This window comes from Leuciscus leuciscus (genome assembly GCF_965113295.1).
Source record: "Leuciscus leuciscus genome assembly, chromosome: 2".
Lineage (NCBI taxonomy): Eukaryota > Metazoa > Chordata > Actinopteri > Cypriniformes > Leuciscidae > Leuciscus > Leuciscus leuciscus.
In genome coordinates this window covers 61,666,487-61,687,997 of record NC_138726.1, presented here as the reverse complement: position 1 = coordinate 61,687,997, position 21,511 = coordinate 61,666,487, and the positions used below count along the sequence as shown (strand labels likewise).

At 39.0% G+C, this 21,511-nt stretch overlaps 1 protein-coding gene across 2 annotated transcripts in view; it reads right to left on the bottom strand.

The window, feature by feature from the left end:
* LOC309492430 (Fc receptor-like protein 5) overlaps nt 1-15,193 on the bottom strand; it is an 83,769-nt gene extending 68,576 nt beyond the window's left edge. For both annotated transcript variants that reach the window (XM_082161400.1, XM_082161401.1), the window contains exons 1-5: nt 15,121-15,193; nt 12,433-12,468; nt 10,600-10,857; nt 8,918-9,202; nt 300-584 (exon numbers count right to left, since the gene is read on the bottom strand). In XM_082161400.1, coding sequence (XP_082017526.1) covers nt 300-584; nt 8,918-9,202; nt 10,600-10,857; nt 12,433-12,468; nt 15,121-15,148 — 892 coding nt within the window. In that variant the 5' untranslated portion in view covers nt 15,149-15,193. The remainder of the gene's footprint in view (nt 1-299; nt 585-8,917; nt 9,203-10,599; nt 10,858-12,432; nt 12,469-15,120) is intronic.
* Between the last annotated feature and the right edge of the window lie 6,318 nt (nt 15,194-21,511).

The window sequence follows — 21,511 nt, the reverse complement described above, 5'->3', positions numbered from 1 at the left end:
TTCATGTTCAAAGCTATTTCAGAATAAAGGCCTGAACATGCCTAATGCGTATTAAATATTCTAGTTGCAAATTGATAAATTACTGCTCCTCTGTCATTTATTTAAAAAATCAGTCAGCAAGCTTTCAAATTAAATATAGTTTGTCAATATTACTTTAGGTTTTTACTCAAATATTATTGTTTAAAATATATAATGACAAACATCCCACCTGTGGGTCATGTGACCCTGCAGTGTCTCGATTGGTTGTGTGATCATGATCATGTAGAGAGAGTTTAAGAGGACAATGATGTTGAACTCACCCTTCACAGAGAGAGAAAGAGAGCTTGATGTTGATGAGTTTGGTCTTCCATCTCTCTGTCCTTTACACCAGTACCGACCCTGATCAGACTCAGTAGCTCCTCTGATAGTGACAGTGTCTCTGTTTACAGTGTAACGATAATCAGACGTCTGTAATATTACATATTCTTTATACCACTCATATCTCCAGTTACTGTGATCAGAGTTTATCACACACTTCAGATTGACTGTTTCTCCAGTGAATACAGGACTATCTGGTGTCACAGTCACTGTAGATGTGGGGAAACCTGAGAAGAAAGACAAATATGTCAATATTTTATGTCAACTAGTTTCATTCAAATTCCGCTGAGAACTTTTAGAGCTTAAAGATCCTCTATAAACTCACTTTATTTCTACTAGTAAATGCAGTGATTCTTAAACCTGCTTCTTTGTGTTTGATGAGTGATTTCTGTCGAACATCTGTAGTTTATTATACTCTGTAAAACTCAGTAAAATGATCCTGTATTTCTGCTGTGAAATAACTGGACAGTCTGAACTTTCTCTCTCTGGTCACAGTGTTCAGAGTTTTGACAGTGACAGTCTTTTATTTTTCTTCTGCAGAACATCAGTGATCAGAGATGACTGGAAACTGTCAGTAAACAGAGACTGTGTGTTTTATTTCTAAACTGTGTCTCTGGACAGGATGATGGAGACTAAAATACTCTTCTTAGTCATGATTTCTGTCATATAGAGTAATTGGACTTATTTTATGATACATTTATGGTGCTTTTGTGTCCTTTTTGAACTCTAAAAGTTCACCATCTCATTACTATAGCGATCAGCACATTATATATAACAAATATACAGATTTTGAACGACATGAGGGAGATTAAACATTCATAATCAGAGACAGAACGATGACAGGATCATCTGAAAATCAAAGCAAAGCTGCATTTGTAAAACTTCAGTAAGTGCACAAAAAGATATTTATGGAAATATGTACAAATATTTTAAATTTTGTAGCTGTTTCTCAGGTCTGTGTTCACATGCGTCAGACAGACGTCTTTATCTGTTATAAGATCATACTTCAAGTAAAATACTTCAGCTTTAAAATGTTTTTCCGATCTCTGCATTCAGTTTTGCTCCTACAAGTAGTTTGAACACAAACAATTAAACAGATTGAAAGCCTCAAAAGAGAGATGGACTGTAACGCTCAGTCATATAGTCCAAAGCACAGCATTTGTGCAAAGATTCAGAGATTCACAGATAAAATAATTAAATACAAAAATATGTTTTTGGAAGTATTTTAGCTGCTGGTTCATATCATGTGTAATAAGTGCAGTGTTTTTATGATGGCGTTTAAATACTTGAACTATTACAATAGGTTTTAAGAGCTCATTCAGTTCTGTCTTGCTCAATCTAACGGTTTTTAACACAAGAACACGTCATCTGTGAGAGAATTAAACAGAATTAACCCTTCAAAAGAGGAGTGAGAACCACATTATTATGACCGCCGCTAGCGAAAGCGGTCATATAGGGATTGTCAAAGTATTATTATTATTTTTTTTTTTGTCATCTACTGAATTTTTCGTCAACGATACCAGGGACACCGAAACACGGGGGAACATGAAATTTGGTGGGCATGTAGCCCCACTAGACTTTTACGGAAAAATTTCGTTTGGTCCCCGGGGGCCACTCCCCCCCCCCGCGCTGGGCCCCCCCCAAACCCAAAAAATGCAGTTTTTCCTAAATAACTACCTGAACCGTGGCACCGAGGATGAAGAAATTTTTATGGCATGTTGGTCTTAAGGGCCCACATCAACCTAGCCCATAATCACTCATTTGTGATTTGTGCCCCTCCCATAAAAAATGAAAATGCAATATTATTCTGCTTTAATCGCCCCTATCTTCAGTGGAGATGTTCAGAACTGCACCATATTTCATGTGTATGATTAACTTGACAACCTCTGGGGGTATCCTCTGCTAAGTTTTGTAGAATTTCATCCATGGGGGGGTATAAAATAAATTCATTTATGTGCACATTTAGTGACTGTACACTCATCGGCCTGTAGATGGTGGTGTTGAGCGAAGGGTTGCTGGTTTAGGATGATACTGTCACACACACACATGCAGGAATACAAACGAGGTCTGGCTAGGCGAGTGGAGGACGGGACAGGACGTTGTTTGGGAACGGCAGGGCTCGGATGACTGGGAACCGAGATCGGAGTCCGATTGGAGGTGGATCAATGGAGAGAGTCGGAAGAGGCGGGGGAATAGAGAAGCATGCCCCAGATCCGTCGAGAGAGCCAGGAGGGCTGAGGAGTGATCCGGGATGGTTAGGAAGGGAGGTGAATGCAGGAAGAGAATACGAGAACGATGTAGAGGAAATGGAAGGTGATGAGGCTTCAATTATTTCTAATGGAATTAATTCAAATGATGGAGGTTGGCAGGAGGTGAGACAAGAAAAAAAAAGAAGGAGAGCCAATGGAAACAAAAGAGATGAGGGTAATGAAAGTGAAATAAAAGTGATAATTCGATTTCAAACACTGTGTACATTGAATCCTTTAAAGATCAGTGAAGCTGTATACAAGATAGTAGGAGAGGTATATACAGTCAAAACTCTAAGAGATGGAAATTTGTTAATTGTTTGCAAAGACAGAGATCAACAACAAACTTTAATGAAATGTAATACACTGCTGGGGAAGGCTGTGAAGCCGCAAATATGGGAAGAAAGAGGGAGAGCGATGGGTGTTATATCTGGAGTACCAACTGATGTGACTGAAGAGGAGATTAAGGTAAATATAAGAGGAGTTCGTGTAAACAACGTCAAACGGCTGCCATACACTAAAGACGGTGTTAAAAGACCAAGTTTGTCTGTTATGTTGGCCTTAGATGAGGATAAACTACCTGAACGGATTAGAATTGGGTATGTTAGTTATGTAGTGAGATCATACATTCCCCCACCGACAAGATGTTTTAAATGCCAACGTTTTGGTCATATTGCTGTAGCATGTAGGGCTAAGGCCCGTTGTGCTAAGTGTGGGGGGGATCATGAATATGGTAAATGTGCTGAAGGGATCAAAATTAAATGCTGTAATTGTGGGGGAGAGCATAGTGCTGCGTATAAGGGGTGTGAAGCACACAAAAGAGCAGTTCAAGTCCAAAATGTGAAAGTGAAAGAAAAAATTACATATGCTGAAGCCATCAAAAAAGTTGACGTTAAAACAAGGAATAATTTAGGCACAAGGGAAGGTCTAGTACCTGTGATCCAAAATCCAGCCCAAAACATTGTTCATAAATGTTGTAAAGTAAATGAAAATACTCTGATTGTAGAAAAGAAGACATTTATTGCATTTATGGTGGAAGTCATTAATTGCACAGCACAAACAGACAGTAGAACAGCGAGAATTAAGATCATCTTAAAAGCAGCAGAGAAGTATCTAGGTGAAGAGGGACTAACAACTGAGTCAATTAATGAAATGCTTAGAACAGAGGTAGAGAGTCAGTCATCAAGTGGTGGTGGATCCTGATGGGTGTATCCATTTTGCAATGGAACGCCAGGAGTTTAATCTCTAATGGACAAGAGTTAAAGTCTTTTATTGAAGAGCTAACTGTTAAACCTAACGTCATTTGTGTTCAGGAAACTTGGCTAAAACCCTCTCTTGATTTTATAATTTATGGGTACACGGCTGTACGTAAGGATAGAAGTACTGGTACAGGGGGTGGAGTGGCTACATTCATCCAACAAGGTATTAATTTTAGGGCTATAAACAATGATGTACAGATTGAAGTGGTTATTGTTGAAATATGGGCTAATAGAACTAAAATTAAAATAGCTAATTTTTATAACCCCTGTCAAAAGTTAACAAAAGTCATGCTAGAAAGTATATGGGAAAGGGGAAGTGGTAAAGTAATAATATGTGGAGATTTTAATGCACACAGCTCACTATGGGGCAGTATAAGAACAGATGAAAATGGGAGGATTATTGAGGAATATATGGATGAGCACAATCTAGTATGTTTGAATGATGGAAGAGGAACAAGATTTGATGTAGGCAGAGGAACAGAGTCAGCTATAGATCTGACTATAGTGTCAGAACATATAGCAGGGAGAAGTCAATGGGAGGTTTTTAATGAGAATAGTTTGGGAAGTGATCATTACCCTATTTTGACAAAGATGGTTGACCAAAGTGTATATTTAGAAGATAACTGGTTCCCAAGATGGAAAATGAAAGAGGTCAACTGGGAACATTATAGTATGGTAGCAAGTGGAAAGTTGGTGGAGATTATGTCATATTCAGGAAATGATGTTGAAGAATTAAACTCAATGATTACTGGCATAATGTATGAATCAGCAGAGGAGATTATAGGCAAATCTAATGGGATGAGGAAAAAGAAAATGGTTCCATGGTGGTCAGAAAAGTGTAAAGAAGCAGTTAAGGCAAGGAATAAAGCTTTTAAGGTAATTAAATCAAATCACACATTCAATAAATTAATTGAATATAAAAAAGCACAGGCCAATGCTAAAAGGGTCATTCGTGAGGCAAAAAGAAAATACTGGAGAGATTTTTGTAGCAACATTGGGTCTGAAATCAAGGTTAGTGAGGTTTGGGGAATGATAAGGAAAATGGGAGGCATTAGAAGGGATTTAGCATTACCAGTAATAAGAGAAAATGACATTGAAGCAGTAACTAATGCAGAAAAGGCAGAGGTACTGGCTAGGGCATTTGTTAAGGTACATAGCACAAAAAACTTATCCAGTGAAGAATTAGAGTGGAGAGCAAAGGTGATTGAGGAAAATAAAGGCATATTGGGGAGGAAAGTCACAAATGAATGTGCAATTGATACAAATTTCTCATTATTTGAGTTTAAAAGAGCTTTAATAGGAGTTAAGAGTACTTCACCAGGGAAAGATGAGGTGTGTTACAAAATGATAGAGCAGCTATCAGATGTGGCTAAGAGTGTTGTTTTAACATTGTATAACAAGATATGGGAGCAAGGGAAGTTGCCTGGAATGTGGAAACACTCTGTGGTAATCCCTATAGGTAAGCCTGGCAAGGATAAAACAGAGGTTAAAAGTTATAGACCAATAGCTCTTACATCCAATTTATGCAAAATAATGGAAAAAATGATTACTATAAGACTAGGTTATGTAATTGAAAAAAGAGGAATGCTCTCCCCTCACCAAAGTGGTTTTCGTAGTGGGCGTACAACAATGGATCCAATTATTTGTCTAGAAAATGAAATTAGGAAAGCACAAGTAAGTAAAGAAGCTGTTTTAGTTATTTTGTTTGACATTGAAAAAGCATATGACATGTTGTGGAAGGAGGGGCTTTTAATTAAGTTAAATAAGATGGGCATAGGTGGCAGGATGTTTAACTGGATTCAAGATTTTTTAAATAACAGAACCATAGAGGTGAGAGTAGGGACGGAATTTTCAAATATATATCCAATAGAGAACGGTACTCCACAAGGAAGCGTATGTAGCCCAATGCTTTTTAATATAATGATTAATGACATTTTTAACGGAATAGATCAGAGAATGGGTAGAGCACTATATGCTGATGATGGGGCATTATGGGTGAGAGGAAGGAATATTGACAACCTGAAGGTTAAGATGCAGTCAGCAATTGTTAAGGTTGAAAAGTGGTCATGTGAGTGGGGTTTTCATCTATCTATAGAAAAGACACAATTTATATGTTTTTCCAAAAAAAGAACGAATCCTACTATAGAACTTAAACTGTATGGGCAGCATCTTAAACAAGTTGACAGTATAAGATATTTGGGGGTATGGATTGATGTTAAGCTAAATTTTAAAATACACATTCAGAAAATGATAGATAAGTGCAAAAAAGGCATAAATATACTGAAGTGTTTAGCAGGGTTTAGCTGGGGAGCAACAGGCATATCCCTAAAAAGGATTTATACTGCATTGATTCGTTCTGTATTTGATTATGGAAGCATAGTTTATAGCTCAACAAATAAAACCTTAATGAAAGAACTAGACAGAGTCCAGGCCAAGGCACTTCGAATATGTTGTGGTGCGTTTAGGACAACACCTATTCCATCATTACAAATAGAAGTAGGAGAAATGCCGTTAGATCTAAGGCGATTACAACTATCCATGTCTTACTGGATAAATCTGCAAGGCCATGAAGAAACACACCCTACAAAGAAGGTGTTATTAGATTGCTGGGAGTATGGGCGTCCACTATGCAGTTTTGGGTGGCAGGGAAATAGGCAGGCCAAAGATATGGAAATTGACAACATTGCTTGTTGCAAAACTGTTAGCACACCAACAATCCCACCATGGATGTTTTGTTATCCCAGGGTAGATTTGGAAGTTAAAAATATAATTAAATCAGGGATATATCAAAACGTTCAGCAATACATTGACATAAATTATGAAGACACAGTTCAGATTTTTACAGACGCATCAAAAGATCAGACTGGTAAAACAGGGGTAGCAGTACACATTTTAAAGTATAATGTAAATATTAAAAAAAGGACAACAGATCATCTGGCCATTTTTACAGCAGAAATGGTAGCAATAATTCTGGCTTTACAATGGGTGGAAGAAGTAAAACCAAAAAAGGTGATTATATGTTCAGACTCAATGTCCTCACTAGAATGCATTCAGAGTGGGAAATCTACATGTAGACAGGATCTACTAGATGAAATTAATCAAATAAATTTTATAATAAATCAACAAAGCATAAGCGTAGGATTTATATGGGTTCCTGCACACAGGGGAGTGAAGGGTAACGAGAAGGCAGACATGCTGGCAAAGGAAGCAGTTACATTAGAACTGGTTGAAATCGATATTAAATTAAGTAGGTCAGAAATTAAAAGTATTATTAAGAATAAAGTTAATAGAAAGTGGCAGGAGAGATGGGATAAAGAAGGAAAAGGCAGACATTTGTATAATATAAACAAAGAGGTTATAGCTAGGAAAATCAGTGGATTGGAAAGACAGGAGGCAACATGGTTTTCCAGACTGAGGATGGGACATACAAGTTTAAATAGTGGATTGCACATAATAGGGAAACATCAGACTGGACTATGCATAAATTGTGGAGTAGTAGAAAATGTAAAACATATACTTATAGATTGTACACAATACACCAGAGAAAGGGAGAATATGAAGAGAGCACTAGACAGAGAGTTAACCATGGGAAATTTATTGAGTGTAAACAGCACACAGTCCACAGTTAGGGCGGTTATTAATTATCTTAAAGAAAGCCAACTAGCAAGAAGAATTTAGTTATTTATTTATTTATTTATATAATTAATATTATTATTTCAAGGTTGAGGAGTTATAAGAGTGGAAGCTGGAGGAGCTGAACACGCAGCGCCAGCTGAAGCTTTTTTTTATTTTATTTTTTTTTTTTATAAAGACATCCCCTATGCGATCACACCTCAGCCCAGTAGATGGCGGTAATGCACATTGTCTGCAAACTGCCAATAAAAAATACAGAAGAAGAAGAAGAAGAAGGAATACAAACAAACGCAAGCATGCACACACACTGACATCCACACGCATATCCACACACCCATACACACACATACAAATCCACATGCACAGACACACACGCGCACACACATGTACGCACGCATACATACACGCACAGACACACACACACACAGACACACACATACACAAACACACACACACACACACACAGACAGACATGCACATACTACTACTTTTTTTAGGTATATACATAAACACGCAATACAGCCAAATTGCTCCACGTCATTTATTTTTGTGGAAAGCCAGTGCAGGCCTGAGCGGCGGTCATATTTTTTACCGCCATGCGGTACATCTAGCTAGTGTGAACGATCTGAGTCAAAGGCTACGTTCACACTGCAGGCTGAAACGACCCAATTCCGATTTTTTTGCCCCTATGCGACCTGTATCTGATCTTTTCATGACAGTCTGAACGACACAGATCCGATCTTTTCAAATGCGACCCAGGCCACTTGGGTATGTGGTCCCAAATCCGATACATATCCGATCTTTTCAAATGCGACTTCAGTCTGAACGGCCAGGTCGCATGTATCCGACCCGCACGTCATTGATACGCGAAAAACGTCATAATCCTGCGTTGAAGTAGTCGTCGTTTTGAAAACGGACTGCATATTCGTCGAGCTGAGGTAAATCTGCCGAACGGGTCGACCTCGACGAGCCCGTTAATAAAAAAAAAAAAAAAAAAAAGCCCACGGCCATTATATATACGTTATGTTAACTTATTTGTGCTGAATCTGATATTAGATAGGTCAGCGGCTGCTGTCTGGCTCTTGTGTAACGGTCGCTGCGCGCGCTCGTGTGTGTGTGTGTGTGTGTGTGTGTGAGAGAGAATCACAGTTAAAGTTTAGCTACTTCCGCAAACAACAAGTGACGTCGTTGACCGTTGAGTACTCTTCTGCGCATGCGGGTCACTTCTGGGTCATTTCACGTTCACACAGGAGATCACAAAAGGTCGCATTTAATTGGAAATGTGAACGGCCTTGCAAAAAAATCGAATTTTTTCAAAAAATCGGAATTGAGCATTAAGCCCTGCAGTGTGAACCTAGCCTCTCGATTAGATGTGTGATCATAAATAGAGAGAGTTTAAGAGGACAATGATGTTGAACTCACCCTTCACAGAGAGAGAAACAGCAGATCTGAATGTTGATGAGTTTGGTCTTCCATCTCTCTGTCCTTTACACCTGTACCGACCCTGATCAGACTCAGTAGCTCCTCTGATAGTGAGAGTGTCTCTGTTTACAGTGTAACGCTCAGACGTCTGTAATATTACACTGTCTTTATACCACTCATATCTCCAGTCACTGTGATCAGAGTTTATCACACACTTCAGATTGACTGTTTCTCCAGTGAATACAGATCTGTCTGGTGTCACAGTCACTGTAGATGTGGGGAAACCTGAGAAGAAACAGAAACATAAAGACTGAAACTGCTCTTTCAGAGAATAAAACTGATTGTTCAGAAGGATCTTCAGTTGTAAACGCTGGTTGTAAATGGGAATGTTGCTGGTATAAACCCTGCAGTGAATGAACTGTTTGTGCATCACTATTGTGTCCTTGAGCAAAGCATTTGACCAACGGTTTCCAGAGGGATTTAGTTCATGGAGCCATACTGTGACAGAAATACATTACACTGGTCTTGGTCATATGGTGATAAATATACTTTTGCAAAAAGGAAGAGAAAGTTGGCAAACCACCGTTTGTTATACAGTTACAAAAAAATTTAAATATATGTATTTCATGTTCTCAGCACAGGTGAAGTGTCGAGTCTAATGGCCATTGAGAACATGAGATACATGTGTTTCTATTATTGGAGCTGGTGGTGTGCCGACTTTCTCTTCACTTTGGCAGTTTCTGTGGTTGAGATCCTCACTGAGTTTGTTTTGCCCGCTGGATGTGAGTATTTTGTGTTGAACCTTTGTGATAAATATACTTTTACCACAACCATAACCAGCTAACAGGGAACGCTATCATAACTTTGGCTGATGTTAAGGATGTCTCAAAGTTATGAACAAAAATTATTCCAGTAACATTAATAAAATGTTTGTTCAATGTTATCTGGTCTTTAATAATGTTCTCTAAATTAGCACAAAAACTGTAGTTTCTTAATCTTTAACATTCTTCATCTTTCATCTTTAACACTCTTGGACCCATTTAGACATCGAGTTCATTCATTTTGCTGTGTGTCACGTCACTATAACTTTCCCCATTGGATTAATTAGTAAAGTTTTTTTTTTAGGAGGACTTTTGAGTTAATACAAATTAGGTTAAAATAATATTTCAGGAACATCATGCTAACCTTCCAAAAATTTTTTTATAAAATAAGCTCCACTAACCCTAAGAAAAATGGACACTTTAAAGTTTCCATCACCAAAACAAAAATGTGTAATCTGTGAAAACACTCTGGTCTGGGTTTGTGGTTTTGACTTAAACACTAATAATCTGTAAATCACGTCATTCTCTCTGACTTCAGGACAAAACTCATCAGAACTGAACTCAATCGCTCAAGTCCTCTTATATTCTCATGACACTCATGAATATCTCCTGTAACCATAGTGACAGTGACTAAATATTAAAGATGGAGACACACACATAAGACTGGAGAGTCACAATTTACATGATTTTATAATAAACCAAAACCTCCACAAAACACACACACACACACACAAGACGTGTGCAGTTACTGAATAATGACTCAATTTTTCAGTCCTCTTATAACAACAGATGTGGCTGAAGATTAAGTGTTGAAATATGAATTTAAATGATCATTAAACAGATGTGAATATGAAGACTCACCTGATACAGTCAGTGTAACAGCATCACTGAAGTCTGTGTGTGAGTCTGATCTCTCTCCTCTACACCTGTATTCACCACTGTGAAACACATCAGCTGTGAAACTGTAATATGCTGTTGTTGTAAATGGATGGTCAGTGTTTCCATCTATAAACCAGCTGTATGTCTGAATGTCTCCTCCTCCCTGTATGTCACATGTGAGAGTGACTCTCTCTCCTATGAACACATGCTGATCTGGCTTCACCGTCATTACAGGTTTCACTGAGAAACATATAAGTAATATTGAAAAGCATCGCAGTATCAAGATCTCATGAACTCAAAACTTCATCAGGAGAAAAACACTTAAATTAAAAATCTAGTTTGCTTATAAATTGTAATGATTACATCAACAATTTGTTTCTGTAAAAACTAACTGAAACTGATGTATTTATCCAGTCCGCATGTCCTTTGTATTATTGATCTTCCAGTTCTGACCAGTAGATGATGCTGTTTACAGTCTGAGTGTTTAAAGATCAGGGGCCGTATTCACAAAGCATTTTATCTTACCACTAGGAGTACTCCTAAATTGCACTAAAAGATTTTAGCTAGGAGTTTTCTCTTAAAAGTTATTCACAACGCCTTTCAGACCTACTCTTAGTAAAGAAAAATGACAACTCCTAAACTAAGAGTGAGTCTTCGTTGCTATGGATGACGTCATTACTCATGCACGAGCTAGACTGAAGTGACCATCTTGATTGGCTGATGATTGTAACGCGGGAATGATTCCAAACACCTCCCCTATGATGATGAGTGACAGGTGACAGGTCTGAGAATGCGTGCGCTACACAAGTAGTGCGAAGGACGGAAGATGATGAATAACTGAATAAATAGCCTAAATGAATAAAGAGTAAGGCAAAACAAATAGCCTAGTAGCCTAATGAAACGTATGGATTGATGCAATATCTTTGCAACATTATTGAATTAATCTGTCACTATATGCCTCTGCCTACGTTTGCAAAGAGAAGAACATTTTAATTTGATTCACAATGAAACGTTACAATTAGTTTACATGCAATTGGTTGTTGTTGGTGGCGTTATTGCATCTCTAGTTATGCCTACAATGCAAAATTGTTCCCTCTCGATTGGAAGCTCCTGTTGCCGCGCCGCATACGCATTTCAAAACATCGCAACATGAAATGCCACAAAAAGTGGTTTGTGAATAGGTCTTAGTGAGTTAGGAGTCCTCTCGACTTCTTTTAAGCTGTCCCAGGCTTAGGTGCTACTTTTAGGGCTAAAATGCTTCGTGAATTACTCTTAGTCAAAAAATTTAGGAGTCCTAAAGTTACGAGTGACACGCCCATTATTTTTAGGAGTTGCTCCTAAATTCGCCAGTTAGGAGCTACTTTTAGCCTTAAAATTCTTTGTGAATACGGCCCCTGAACTGAACTTACTAACTTCAGTCTGTCTGTTCTCAAGCCCTTTTCTCTTCCAGCCCTTCCAACCAAACCACACTGAATGAATAAAGCTAAGCATTGGTGCTCAAGATCTTAATGACACACAGTCAATAATTAATAAAAATGAGGAAAAAACTCACTGTGCAGAACTCATTTCTGTTTTATACAGTGGATTATGATCTTTTGAAATCAATGTCTGACTGAACTACTTTACAACTGCAAGACTGTTTGATTGATTGAATAAATAGCAGATTTCTGTAATGTTTTGCAGCATAAGGAACTACAGTCAGATGATTCTGTGAAATATGCAAAACATGGACATAAAACATCATAACACAGTAAAATACTATAACACAATTCACATGAGTTAAAAACTAAAATGTACTGCAGTAAAGCACCGTACCTTGACTGAGTCCAGAGTGAACGAGGGACATCAGCACTAAAAGCAGAAGAAACACAGATATGAATCATTTCCATTCATTCAACACAATGTAAATCACACACTGAAACATGTCTAGAGTTTATTCTACATGAACTGAAAGTGTTTTTCTGTTGTGATGCTCATTCAGGAGAGAACTGATGGATTATTCTCCAGCATTTAACATCATCACACACACTGACGTCACAGGACTCGTGAACTAATACAAGAGTCGATTCAGTGATTCACTGTTTGATTCACTGTTTGATTCACTGTTTGATTCACTGATGCTCAACAACAACTAAGCAGTTTGAACACTGAGCTTCACAACATACAACATCATATGACATTATAGGCTAATGTAGAAGATTTTATTATTTAGAAAATAAGTAATTTAGCTATATATTGTACACTATTATTTCCTCTGTGTGACTTGGTTTGACTTTCTGAAGCCTGAAGAAAGCAGAAAATTATATTCATATTCTAGTATGTCTATTATATTCTAGTATGTCTATAATATTCTAGTATATCACACAGTACAAAAACCTTTTACCCAAAAATATCTATAGAGTGTGTTACCATCTTTGGAAAAGGATGTATGGTATATATGTGTGAGCTGAGCAAATATCTGGAGTGGTTTTCTGCAGGAGACGCTCGGCTTTGTTACAAAATAAAGTCTAATATTTCTGGCATCAAAGATCTCTGAGAAGTGATTTTTCACAAAAGAAAGAAACCAACAAAACTACTCATCAATAAATGTGATGTCAGTGTATTTCTGTAACTCTGTCTTCATAGTTCTTGTTCTCTTGTTTTGTGTTTTTTGTTTTTTTAAAGTTTTGCTCCCTATACGCTGATTTCACGCAGCCGCCATTTTGAAATCGAAAGTGAGGCTCCGGTGGGAAGAACCCCGGAAGTAAAGATAAACAACAATGCCTTGGATTACCAACCTGAAGCTGCTGCCGCGATTTACACTATTGGATGTTAATATCCAATATAGGATATGTATATAGTTCATACCTGCTTCGTTTTTTACTTTCTGAATTATATATAAAAAAAATATTTTATTTATAAATGAATTTCACTGTATATAGTCTAAAGTATGAAAGACATGTTTGTACATTTTTAGAATTGACACACCATCATTAAACACAACAATACGCCATCGCATTCACGACTCTCCTGTGATTAAAGGCGACACTTCCGGTTTTCTTCCCACCGGAGCCTCGCTTTCGATTTCAAAATAACGGCTGCGTGAAATCAGCGTATTGAGTTTTGCCTGTATAACATGTTCCTAACCCTAACATGAAAGACACTATTAAACATGTATAAATAATATAGAATCATGCAGCTTTCACACCACTACAATGCATTATATCACAGTACATAAAGATACACTTTATGAATAAAGATACTTGCAAACACATGTTAAAGTTTCACATCACTGATTCTTCACTGGAACAGAACAAGCTTCAGAACCAAATCAGGCCAAAGTGTTTGAGACACACGACATCACTTCCTGTTAGACGTCGGCACCATCAACTTCACTGTGACTGTATAGTGGCTGCAAACATAATTTGGACTGTTCGTGTGTTTCACATATAGTCCACTTTAATGACCCAAACCCAGTTCAGCTACAGTGAACCAGAAAGAAAACGTCAAGCTTCTTCTGGTCTAAGAGTATTTTCACACCTCGTTTGTTTCAGCACTTCAAGAGCTCTCGCCTTGGTCAGAAATAATGCATATGTCAACACTAAATGATCTCGGTTCCTCTTAAAAGGAAGAAAACCCCCCCCAACATATTCAGACTACAGTATTTTAATGTGTTGACCGCTTGCAGTCTCTCAAACAAACTAGTGTGAAAAAGCCCTTAAACCACATTAAACATGTATCAGTATATTTGCAATTTAAAAATAAATATAGCTCAAGTACAGTTTTCAATCAAGACATTTGACAAAATAAAATGTATTAGCTTTGCAAAATATGAATAAATAAATATGTTTAAAAGGACAACAAAAGTCTGAGACACTTTCTGATTGTCAAGCATTGGTGGAACATGTTCATTTGTCGACATAAGGAACTTGTTCTGGAAACCTGTGGTTATTCTGACACACGTGTGAACGGACATCATACAACAACTAAATATGAAGTTCAGGCGAACTGGTTAAAAATAACTGAAACGTGTCTCAGAAAAGAGAAGTTAGTTCTGAGAAAAGCTCTACTTTGATAAACTGTGTGTCCGCATGACAGTGAAATGTAAGTGTCCAGATACTTTTTGCAGTTATTTCTCAATAAGAGAGTCAGAGAGAAAGAGAAGTGATAGAGAAGATGATTGTGTGTTCGGTCTCTGTTCTCAAACTCTCTGAGTCTCTGATGGAGAGATTATTTAAAGATACAGCATCATTCAACACTAACTCTCATCAACACAAATACATCTGATTTATCTCAACTACTTGAAATATGAAGAAAGATATTACAACATAACTAAGCAAAAATACAAGCACACATCGCCTCCATCTTTCACACGCATTATCACACAGATAAATGCATCATAAACCTCTTTATCTGATCAACACGTAACATCATCACATAAGATCTGATCAATAAATAATTCAATAAGCAGTGAGGCTGTGGCTTCATACTCTCCTACACAACACTATATGATCAAATACTCACAGATGAGAGGCAGTGCACAGGAGCCCATACTGTCACATTAATAGACTGTGTTAACAGCGCTGAGTGTTAAAACACACACTTCCTGTGTTTAAAAGAAGAGATAATGGAGGAGGAGATAAACTTACACAGAAATACACAGATAAAGAAAAGAGAGATCCAGCCTAAGATATTTAGTTACTAATTTATTCAAGTTGTTACAGCTCTGTTCATCTACTTGTAAATCGTATTTTCCAGCTCAGTTCTGATGGAGATTGTTCTCACTGTTATTGTGTTCGTTCACACAGTCACACACAGAAGACAGACAGTGATTAAAGTGAAATCACCACGTGACATCTAATGTGTGTCTAATGTAACTCTACAACATATCAGTGAATGAAATACAGCCTTTTTATCATAATGTTGTGTTCCATAAAAACTAAAATGTTGCTGGTCAAAGGTGTTTTCTGTTCCTCAGCGCTTCGGCTCTCAGTATAACAGGCTTCGACTCGATGGAACTGAAGAAATGGTTGGAGAAACAGAATCACAAAAGGCCAGATCTTCTTTAACCCTCTGGGGTCTAAGGTGTTTTTGGGGTCCTTGAGATGTTCTGACATGCCCTGACATTTGTGCTTTTTTCAGTTGCTTATAAACATATTAATGGCAAAGGTGTAATTGCACTCTATTTAGCACAAACAGGGCTACCATAATATGTGAGCAACATGCATGTACATGTTTGTATTTTTGAGAGAATAATGTTTATGCATGGTTATTGAAAAAACTAAAAACTAAAGTTTCTGAAATAAGGCCACAAAACACATACTAAATATGTGACAATAAGACTTTTGACTAATGGATGTCGTTGCCTAGAGTTTTTTCTTCAAAATGATGTGAAAATCATCCTGCCTAACCATTCACATAAAACAATACATTGATTTAAATTTTGCAAAACACTTTCTGTTTGGAAAGGCAATATGTGCAAGGGGCGTCAACGATTCAACAGCATCATGCATATGTAGTGGTTCACACCTGAGGAGACAATGGGGCCCGCATACTTAATGAGCCATTCATTCAGGTGTGTCACTGAGCCACAAGAAAGAATGCAAGAGCAATATGTATATATATATATATATATATATATATATATATATATATATATATATATATATATATATATATATATATATTCTACCAAATTGGAAGCATCTCAGTTATTTATTTATTTTCCACAAATTGTATAATATCCAAGGAAAACATGTCTAGTAATTGTGCAGTTAATTCTCATATTTTCAGTTTTGAATTATGTATCCTCTCCCCAAATTTGTCACTAATAAAACACAATAAAAATTATTTAAAGGAAAGTTTACATCTACCTTGTAAATATATTTTTTTTATTAAAAAGGTTACAATTACAACAACAATTCAAGTGTAATCTTTCTTTGTAAAAACTAAAGTATACATTTTATCATACATATTTCAAAGTTAAGGATTTGATTGATTATTTGATAACTTTATTTTTGACAAAACATACTATATTTAACATATGAGCAAAAATTGGCAAACAAAAGCTTATTTGAGGTGGCAGATATTTTACAGTAAAAATGTATAATCTATCCAAAACTAATCAATGAAATGTTGTCTTTCATATGTCTGTAACATATAGCCTGGCAAGCCAGACCTACATCAAGATGTTAGGTCTGGAAACTCACCATAGATACGCTCACTCCGAGGGGCGGGATAAACGGCTGTCTTTCAAATTCCCTCAGCACACAATAGGACAGCGCTTCAACCAACCAGAGCGTTTCCCCAACAGCGGAGCTTAGTTGATAGATTCAACTTTTGCCATATCTGGCCGGCAAAACGACGAACACATCTTCCTTTTTTTAAGAATGACTTAAGTGCCGTTCTTTGCTCTTTTCTCAAAGAAAAACTTAACTCCAAGTCCTCCAGAGTCGCGGCCAAAGCCGATTCGAAAGACCGTTGTTCTCCATCAGCAACTGCCGTCATTCTGTTTTCAAGTGGCAGCCGTCGCAACTCTGTCGTCATATGTTAAGCCCGCCCCCGCCTACTCTATACACGACGTGATTGGCCTGACCCAATTTAGGTTTTTGCAGCTAGAAGGTCTATTGAGAGTTGCTAGACCCACCTGGCTGCGAAATACATTTTGCTGCCGCTAGGGTGCGTCTAGATTTCTAGGCTATGTAACATATTGTTCTCTTTTAAAAATGTTGATTTTAAAACTCTGATATTATGTTTTATGCGTATAAATTATGTGAATATTTCCCAAACCCAAACTATCTGACAGTGCGATCTCTATGGGTTAAGCATTGTAATTTTTATTTAAAAATAAAACATATGTCTGTATTAAAGAAATGATTGATAAGCATGCTATTTGGAATGGAATAAAATAAGTACTTTGGGTGTCTTGTTCATTATATTTATTTTAATATAAAAGCAACAGAACTTAATTACATCCAGTTTAGCAACACCGTGCACGAGCGTGAATCCCGCGATATCCATCTTTGATCTCACAGGTGTCAGATCCACTGCGAGAAGAGAGAACTGTCCGTCTTGCCTGCGCTTTTTTTGGCGCTTTCCCACTGCATGGTACGGCTCGGTACGGTTCGACTCGGCACGGAACGGTTCGGCTCGCTTCGCTTTTCCACTGCGTGGTACGACTCGGCTCGGTACGGCACGGTTCGGTTCGCTTTAGCTCGGTTGCTTTTCCACTGCAGTTTAGTACCGCTTCAAGGTGGGTGGGACTGATCGTTATAGTTGCCGTCTCTACTGCCATGACATCATCATATTAAATGCGAATTTTTCATTCCGTGTTTCCCCATCTGCTCCTCGGCAACCAACGAGAGGAACGTCTGCACCTCGTCCACTGACCACGATTCAGCCATTTCTTTTTTTGAAGTTTATACTATTTTTTTGAAGCAAATACTTTTAAAACAGGCGCTACAGCGTTGGCTGTTGTCTACTGGCTATTTAAATCTAGCGGGTTTAGTGTCTCGTGTTGTAAATACAATGACGCTGGTAGTGATGATTCTGTCTGACCAATCAGTGATCTGCAGTGTTTTCACGTCACATTTTAGTATCGGTAAGGTACGCTTGGAACCTCAACAGAGGTGGTACCATTTAAAGCGAGCCGAAGCGAGCCGTACCGTACCGTACCATGCAGTGGAAACGCGTCATAAGTGAGCCGTACTGAACCGAGCCGTACCGTACCATGCAGTGGAAAAGCGCCAAAGCGTGCCGTACCGAACCGAGCCGTACCGTACCATGCAGTGGAAAAGCGCCATTTCACTCCTCCTCTCACTGCAGCCGCTCCTACTCTCGACTACATTCCAGGCGAGGCACACCTCAAACAAGCCTATAGTTGCGTCAAACAACGAGAGAAACGTCTGCACTTCGTCCTCTGACCACGATCCAGCCATTTCTTTTTTTTTTTTTTTTCTTCTTCAAGCAAGTAGTTTAAAAACAAGCGCTAATGCGGAGGCTGTTACTGGCTATTTAAATCTAGCGGGTTTGGTGTCTCGTGTCACAAATACAATGACGCTGGTAGTGACGATTCTGTCTGACCAATCAGTGATCTTTTCACACATTTTAGTATAGGAACAGTATACGCTGGAACCTCAACAGACATGGTACCATTTAAAGCAAGCCGTACCCTACCGTGCAGTGGAAAATAGCCAAAGCGTGCCGTACCGTAGGCCTACCATGCAATGGAAAAGCACCATAACTTCCCTCGTCCACTTCACGAAGTGATACACACGAATGGGAAGTGCTTTAGGGAAGTTTGCAGGTGCATGTCACGCAGATGTCACGTAAAGCACGCAAACTGATGGATGAATAAATCGAAAGTTGCTACAATAAATCAAATAATGGCATGGTCTGTGAATATCAAAGCGCAAAAGACTGCTATATAAATATATAATCTGCTTGTTCTGTGTGTCTGTGTAAATCGGTGTGAAATGTGAATGAGCTGCGATTTCCATGATTTCCATTTCCAGATGATGATATGATTTCCAGAGCTGCTCTGAGAGAACGCCTAATGAGCATTTTCATCATTTTATTTGAGAAAAAGCATTGTGAGATACACTCTAAAACAGGTATGCAGTACAACCCGTCAAAATAAAAGTTTAGTTAAACTAGAAAAAATACAGAAATATATTACTATTGTAGGACTACAATGTACTTATCATAATAATAATAATAATAATAACAACAATAATACAATTTATTTAATCATTATTTAAGGAATACTGTCCATGGTTTAATTTAAAAGTAATTTAATAAAAAAAAAAAAAATGTAAAAAAGTTAAAATTTTCTTTTGATTTCCATTACTGTTTTTGATAATATAGTTATTTGTATCAAATTGTACAAAGAAAAATACATTTTCTGAATAAAATACATTTCATAGGACTCTAATAGTCTTAAACATTTTAATAAATTATTAATGATAAAATGCCATTCTAACTGATAATAATAACCATAGTTTAATAATACTGTTTATTTATTTAATGATTGTTTAATACCATATACTAGGCTTGCTACGATATTCGGTGTTACACGGTGATCAGTCGCAACACCGGTTTCATCACTTGCCCACCGCAGCAATTCTTTTTTCAGTTTAAATCGTTAAAAATATTTAACCCAATTAACGCAGAATCTCTTGTTCTCTTACGAGAGGTTCTCTCGTATTGCGTAAGTTTAGCTTACGCTACGGGTAAAGTCATCTTTTCTCGAGATATGAAGCAAAAAAATTATCCTTAATTTTTATATCTTGTCAACGCAGTGCGGCAGCAAGCAGACCTAGAGCAGGCAATCTAGCGTGCTCATAGGCTGCTCTGCGGCAACTGCAGCAGCCTATCACTGAGCCCTTGGCGTGACGTCACGCCCAATGAGCGCGAGCAGCGCGCCTACGCGTCACGGCCCGAGGCGGGGCGTGGCAGAGGGTATAAATATGGGCTGAGAGGCTGCTTTCACTGATTTTTGTCTCTTCAGCGAAGCTCTAGGCATCGCTGATCTCTGAGGAAGCCGCCGTTGAAACCAGCGCCTTGCAAGCCGAGGATTCTGCCTGAGGAAGCCGGCCGCCTTCGCCGCCTTCAGCTATCCCTGCCTGCTTCGCTATCCGGCGAATATATCCTTTATTTGCTCTATGTGTGTGTGTTGTGTGCTCGCCCCGCGACACACTTTGCATCTAAAAGAGCGCGAGGCGTTGTTTCAAATGCCTCGCTCATCCTGTGGCTCGTGCAGAGCCACGCTCAGCGACGGAGACCGCCTTGTGATTGCGCTCTCTGCCTGGCCTTCTACCCGGGCGGCTGCGTCCAGCGAGCCGGGTATGACAGCTGAGCGCTCGCCGGAGCCCCTCCCGCGAGCCTCGCTCTCTCCTTCTCCCCCGCCCTTCACCGACGCGCAGCGGCCGGCCATTGCCCGCACTGCCGTCGCCTCAGGGGACGAAGCAGATGACGTCAGACCCCTCTGTCAAGCCGCGCAAACGGCGCCGCTCACAAGGGATGTCAGAAACGGACGGTCTCGGGCTATAGCTTCCTTTACGTTACAAGAAAGCTACCCCCCCGTCACTGGCTAAAGGAGAGTAGAGTGTTAGCGGACTAACCTCCATTCCTGACATATTTCTCAGTCCCCTCCTAAGCTCAGGCGACTGGAAATACATATATTGCAGTAACGAGCCTGTTTTTATGCACGCACGCCTGCAAACTAACGCTACGCAAAACATGACGACGCTCGCCCTTCCTGCGCTCTCCCCCTCTGTTCGAGCCGCGCAAACGCGCCGCTCACAAGGGATGTCAGAAGTAGGCGGTCACGGGCTGGCTTCCTTTACGTTATAAGAAAGCTACCCCGCGTCTCGGTCGTGCGCGTCACCTACCGGCCACCTCCATTTCTCAGTCCCCTCCTAAGCTACAGGCGACTAGAAATATCTATGTTGCAGTAAACGAGCCTGTTTTCATACACGCACGTCTGCAAACTAACGATGTCACAGCACATGATGACATCTTCCCGCTCTCTCTCCCTTTGTCCGAGCCGCGCAACCGCGCCGTTCTCAAGGGATATCAGAGCGGACGTCACGAGCACCGGCGAAAAGAGGAAGTCCCACCCAGGTCGGACTAAACTCCGTTCCTGACATATTTCTCAGTCCCCTCTAAAGTTCAGGTGGCTGGAAATACTAATACTGCAGTAAACGAGCCTGTTTAATACACGCGCGCCTGCAAACAAACGCCGAAACGAAACACGACGCTCTGTCATATTCTCGCGCTAACTGAGAGCTTATGTGTGCCCCTGTGGCTCAGTGGCAGAACACTAGGCTTCCGCGCAGGAGACCCGAGTTCGAATCCAACTCTGGCGGCAGATAAATATATTTTTTCTGCTGGCTTCTCCGAGCTCGCGGCAGCT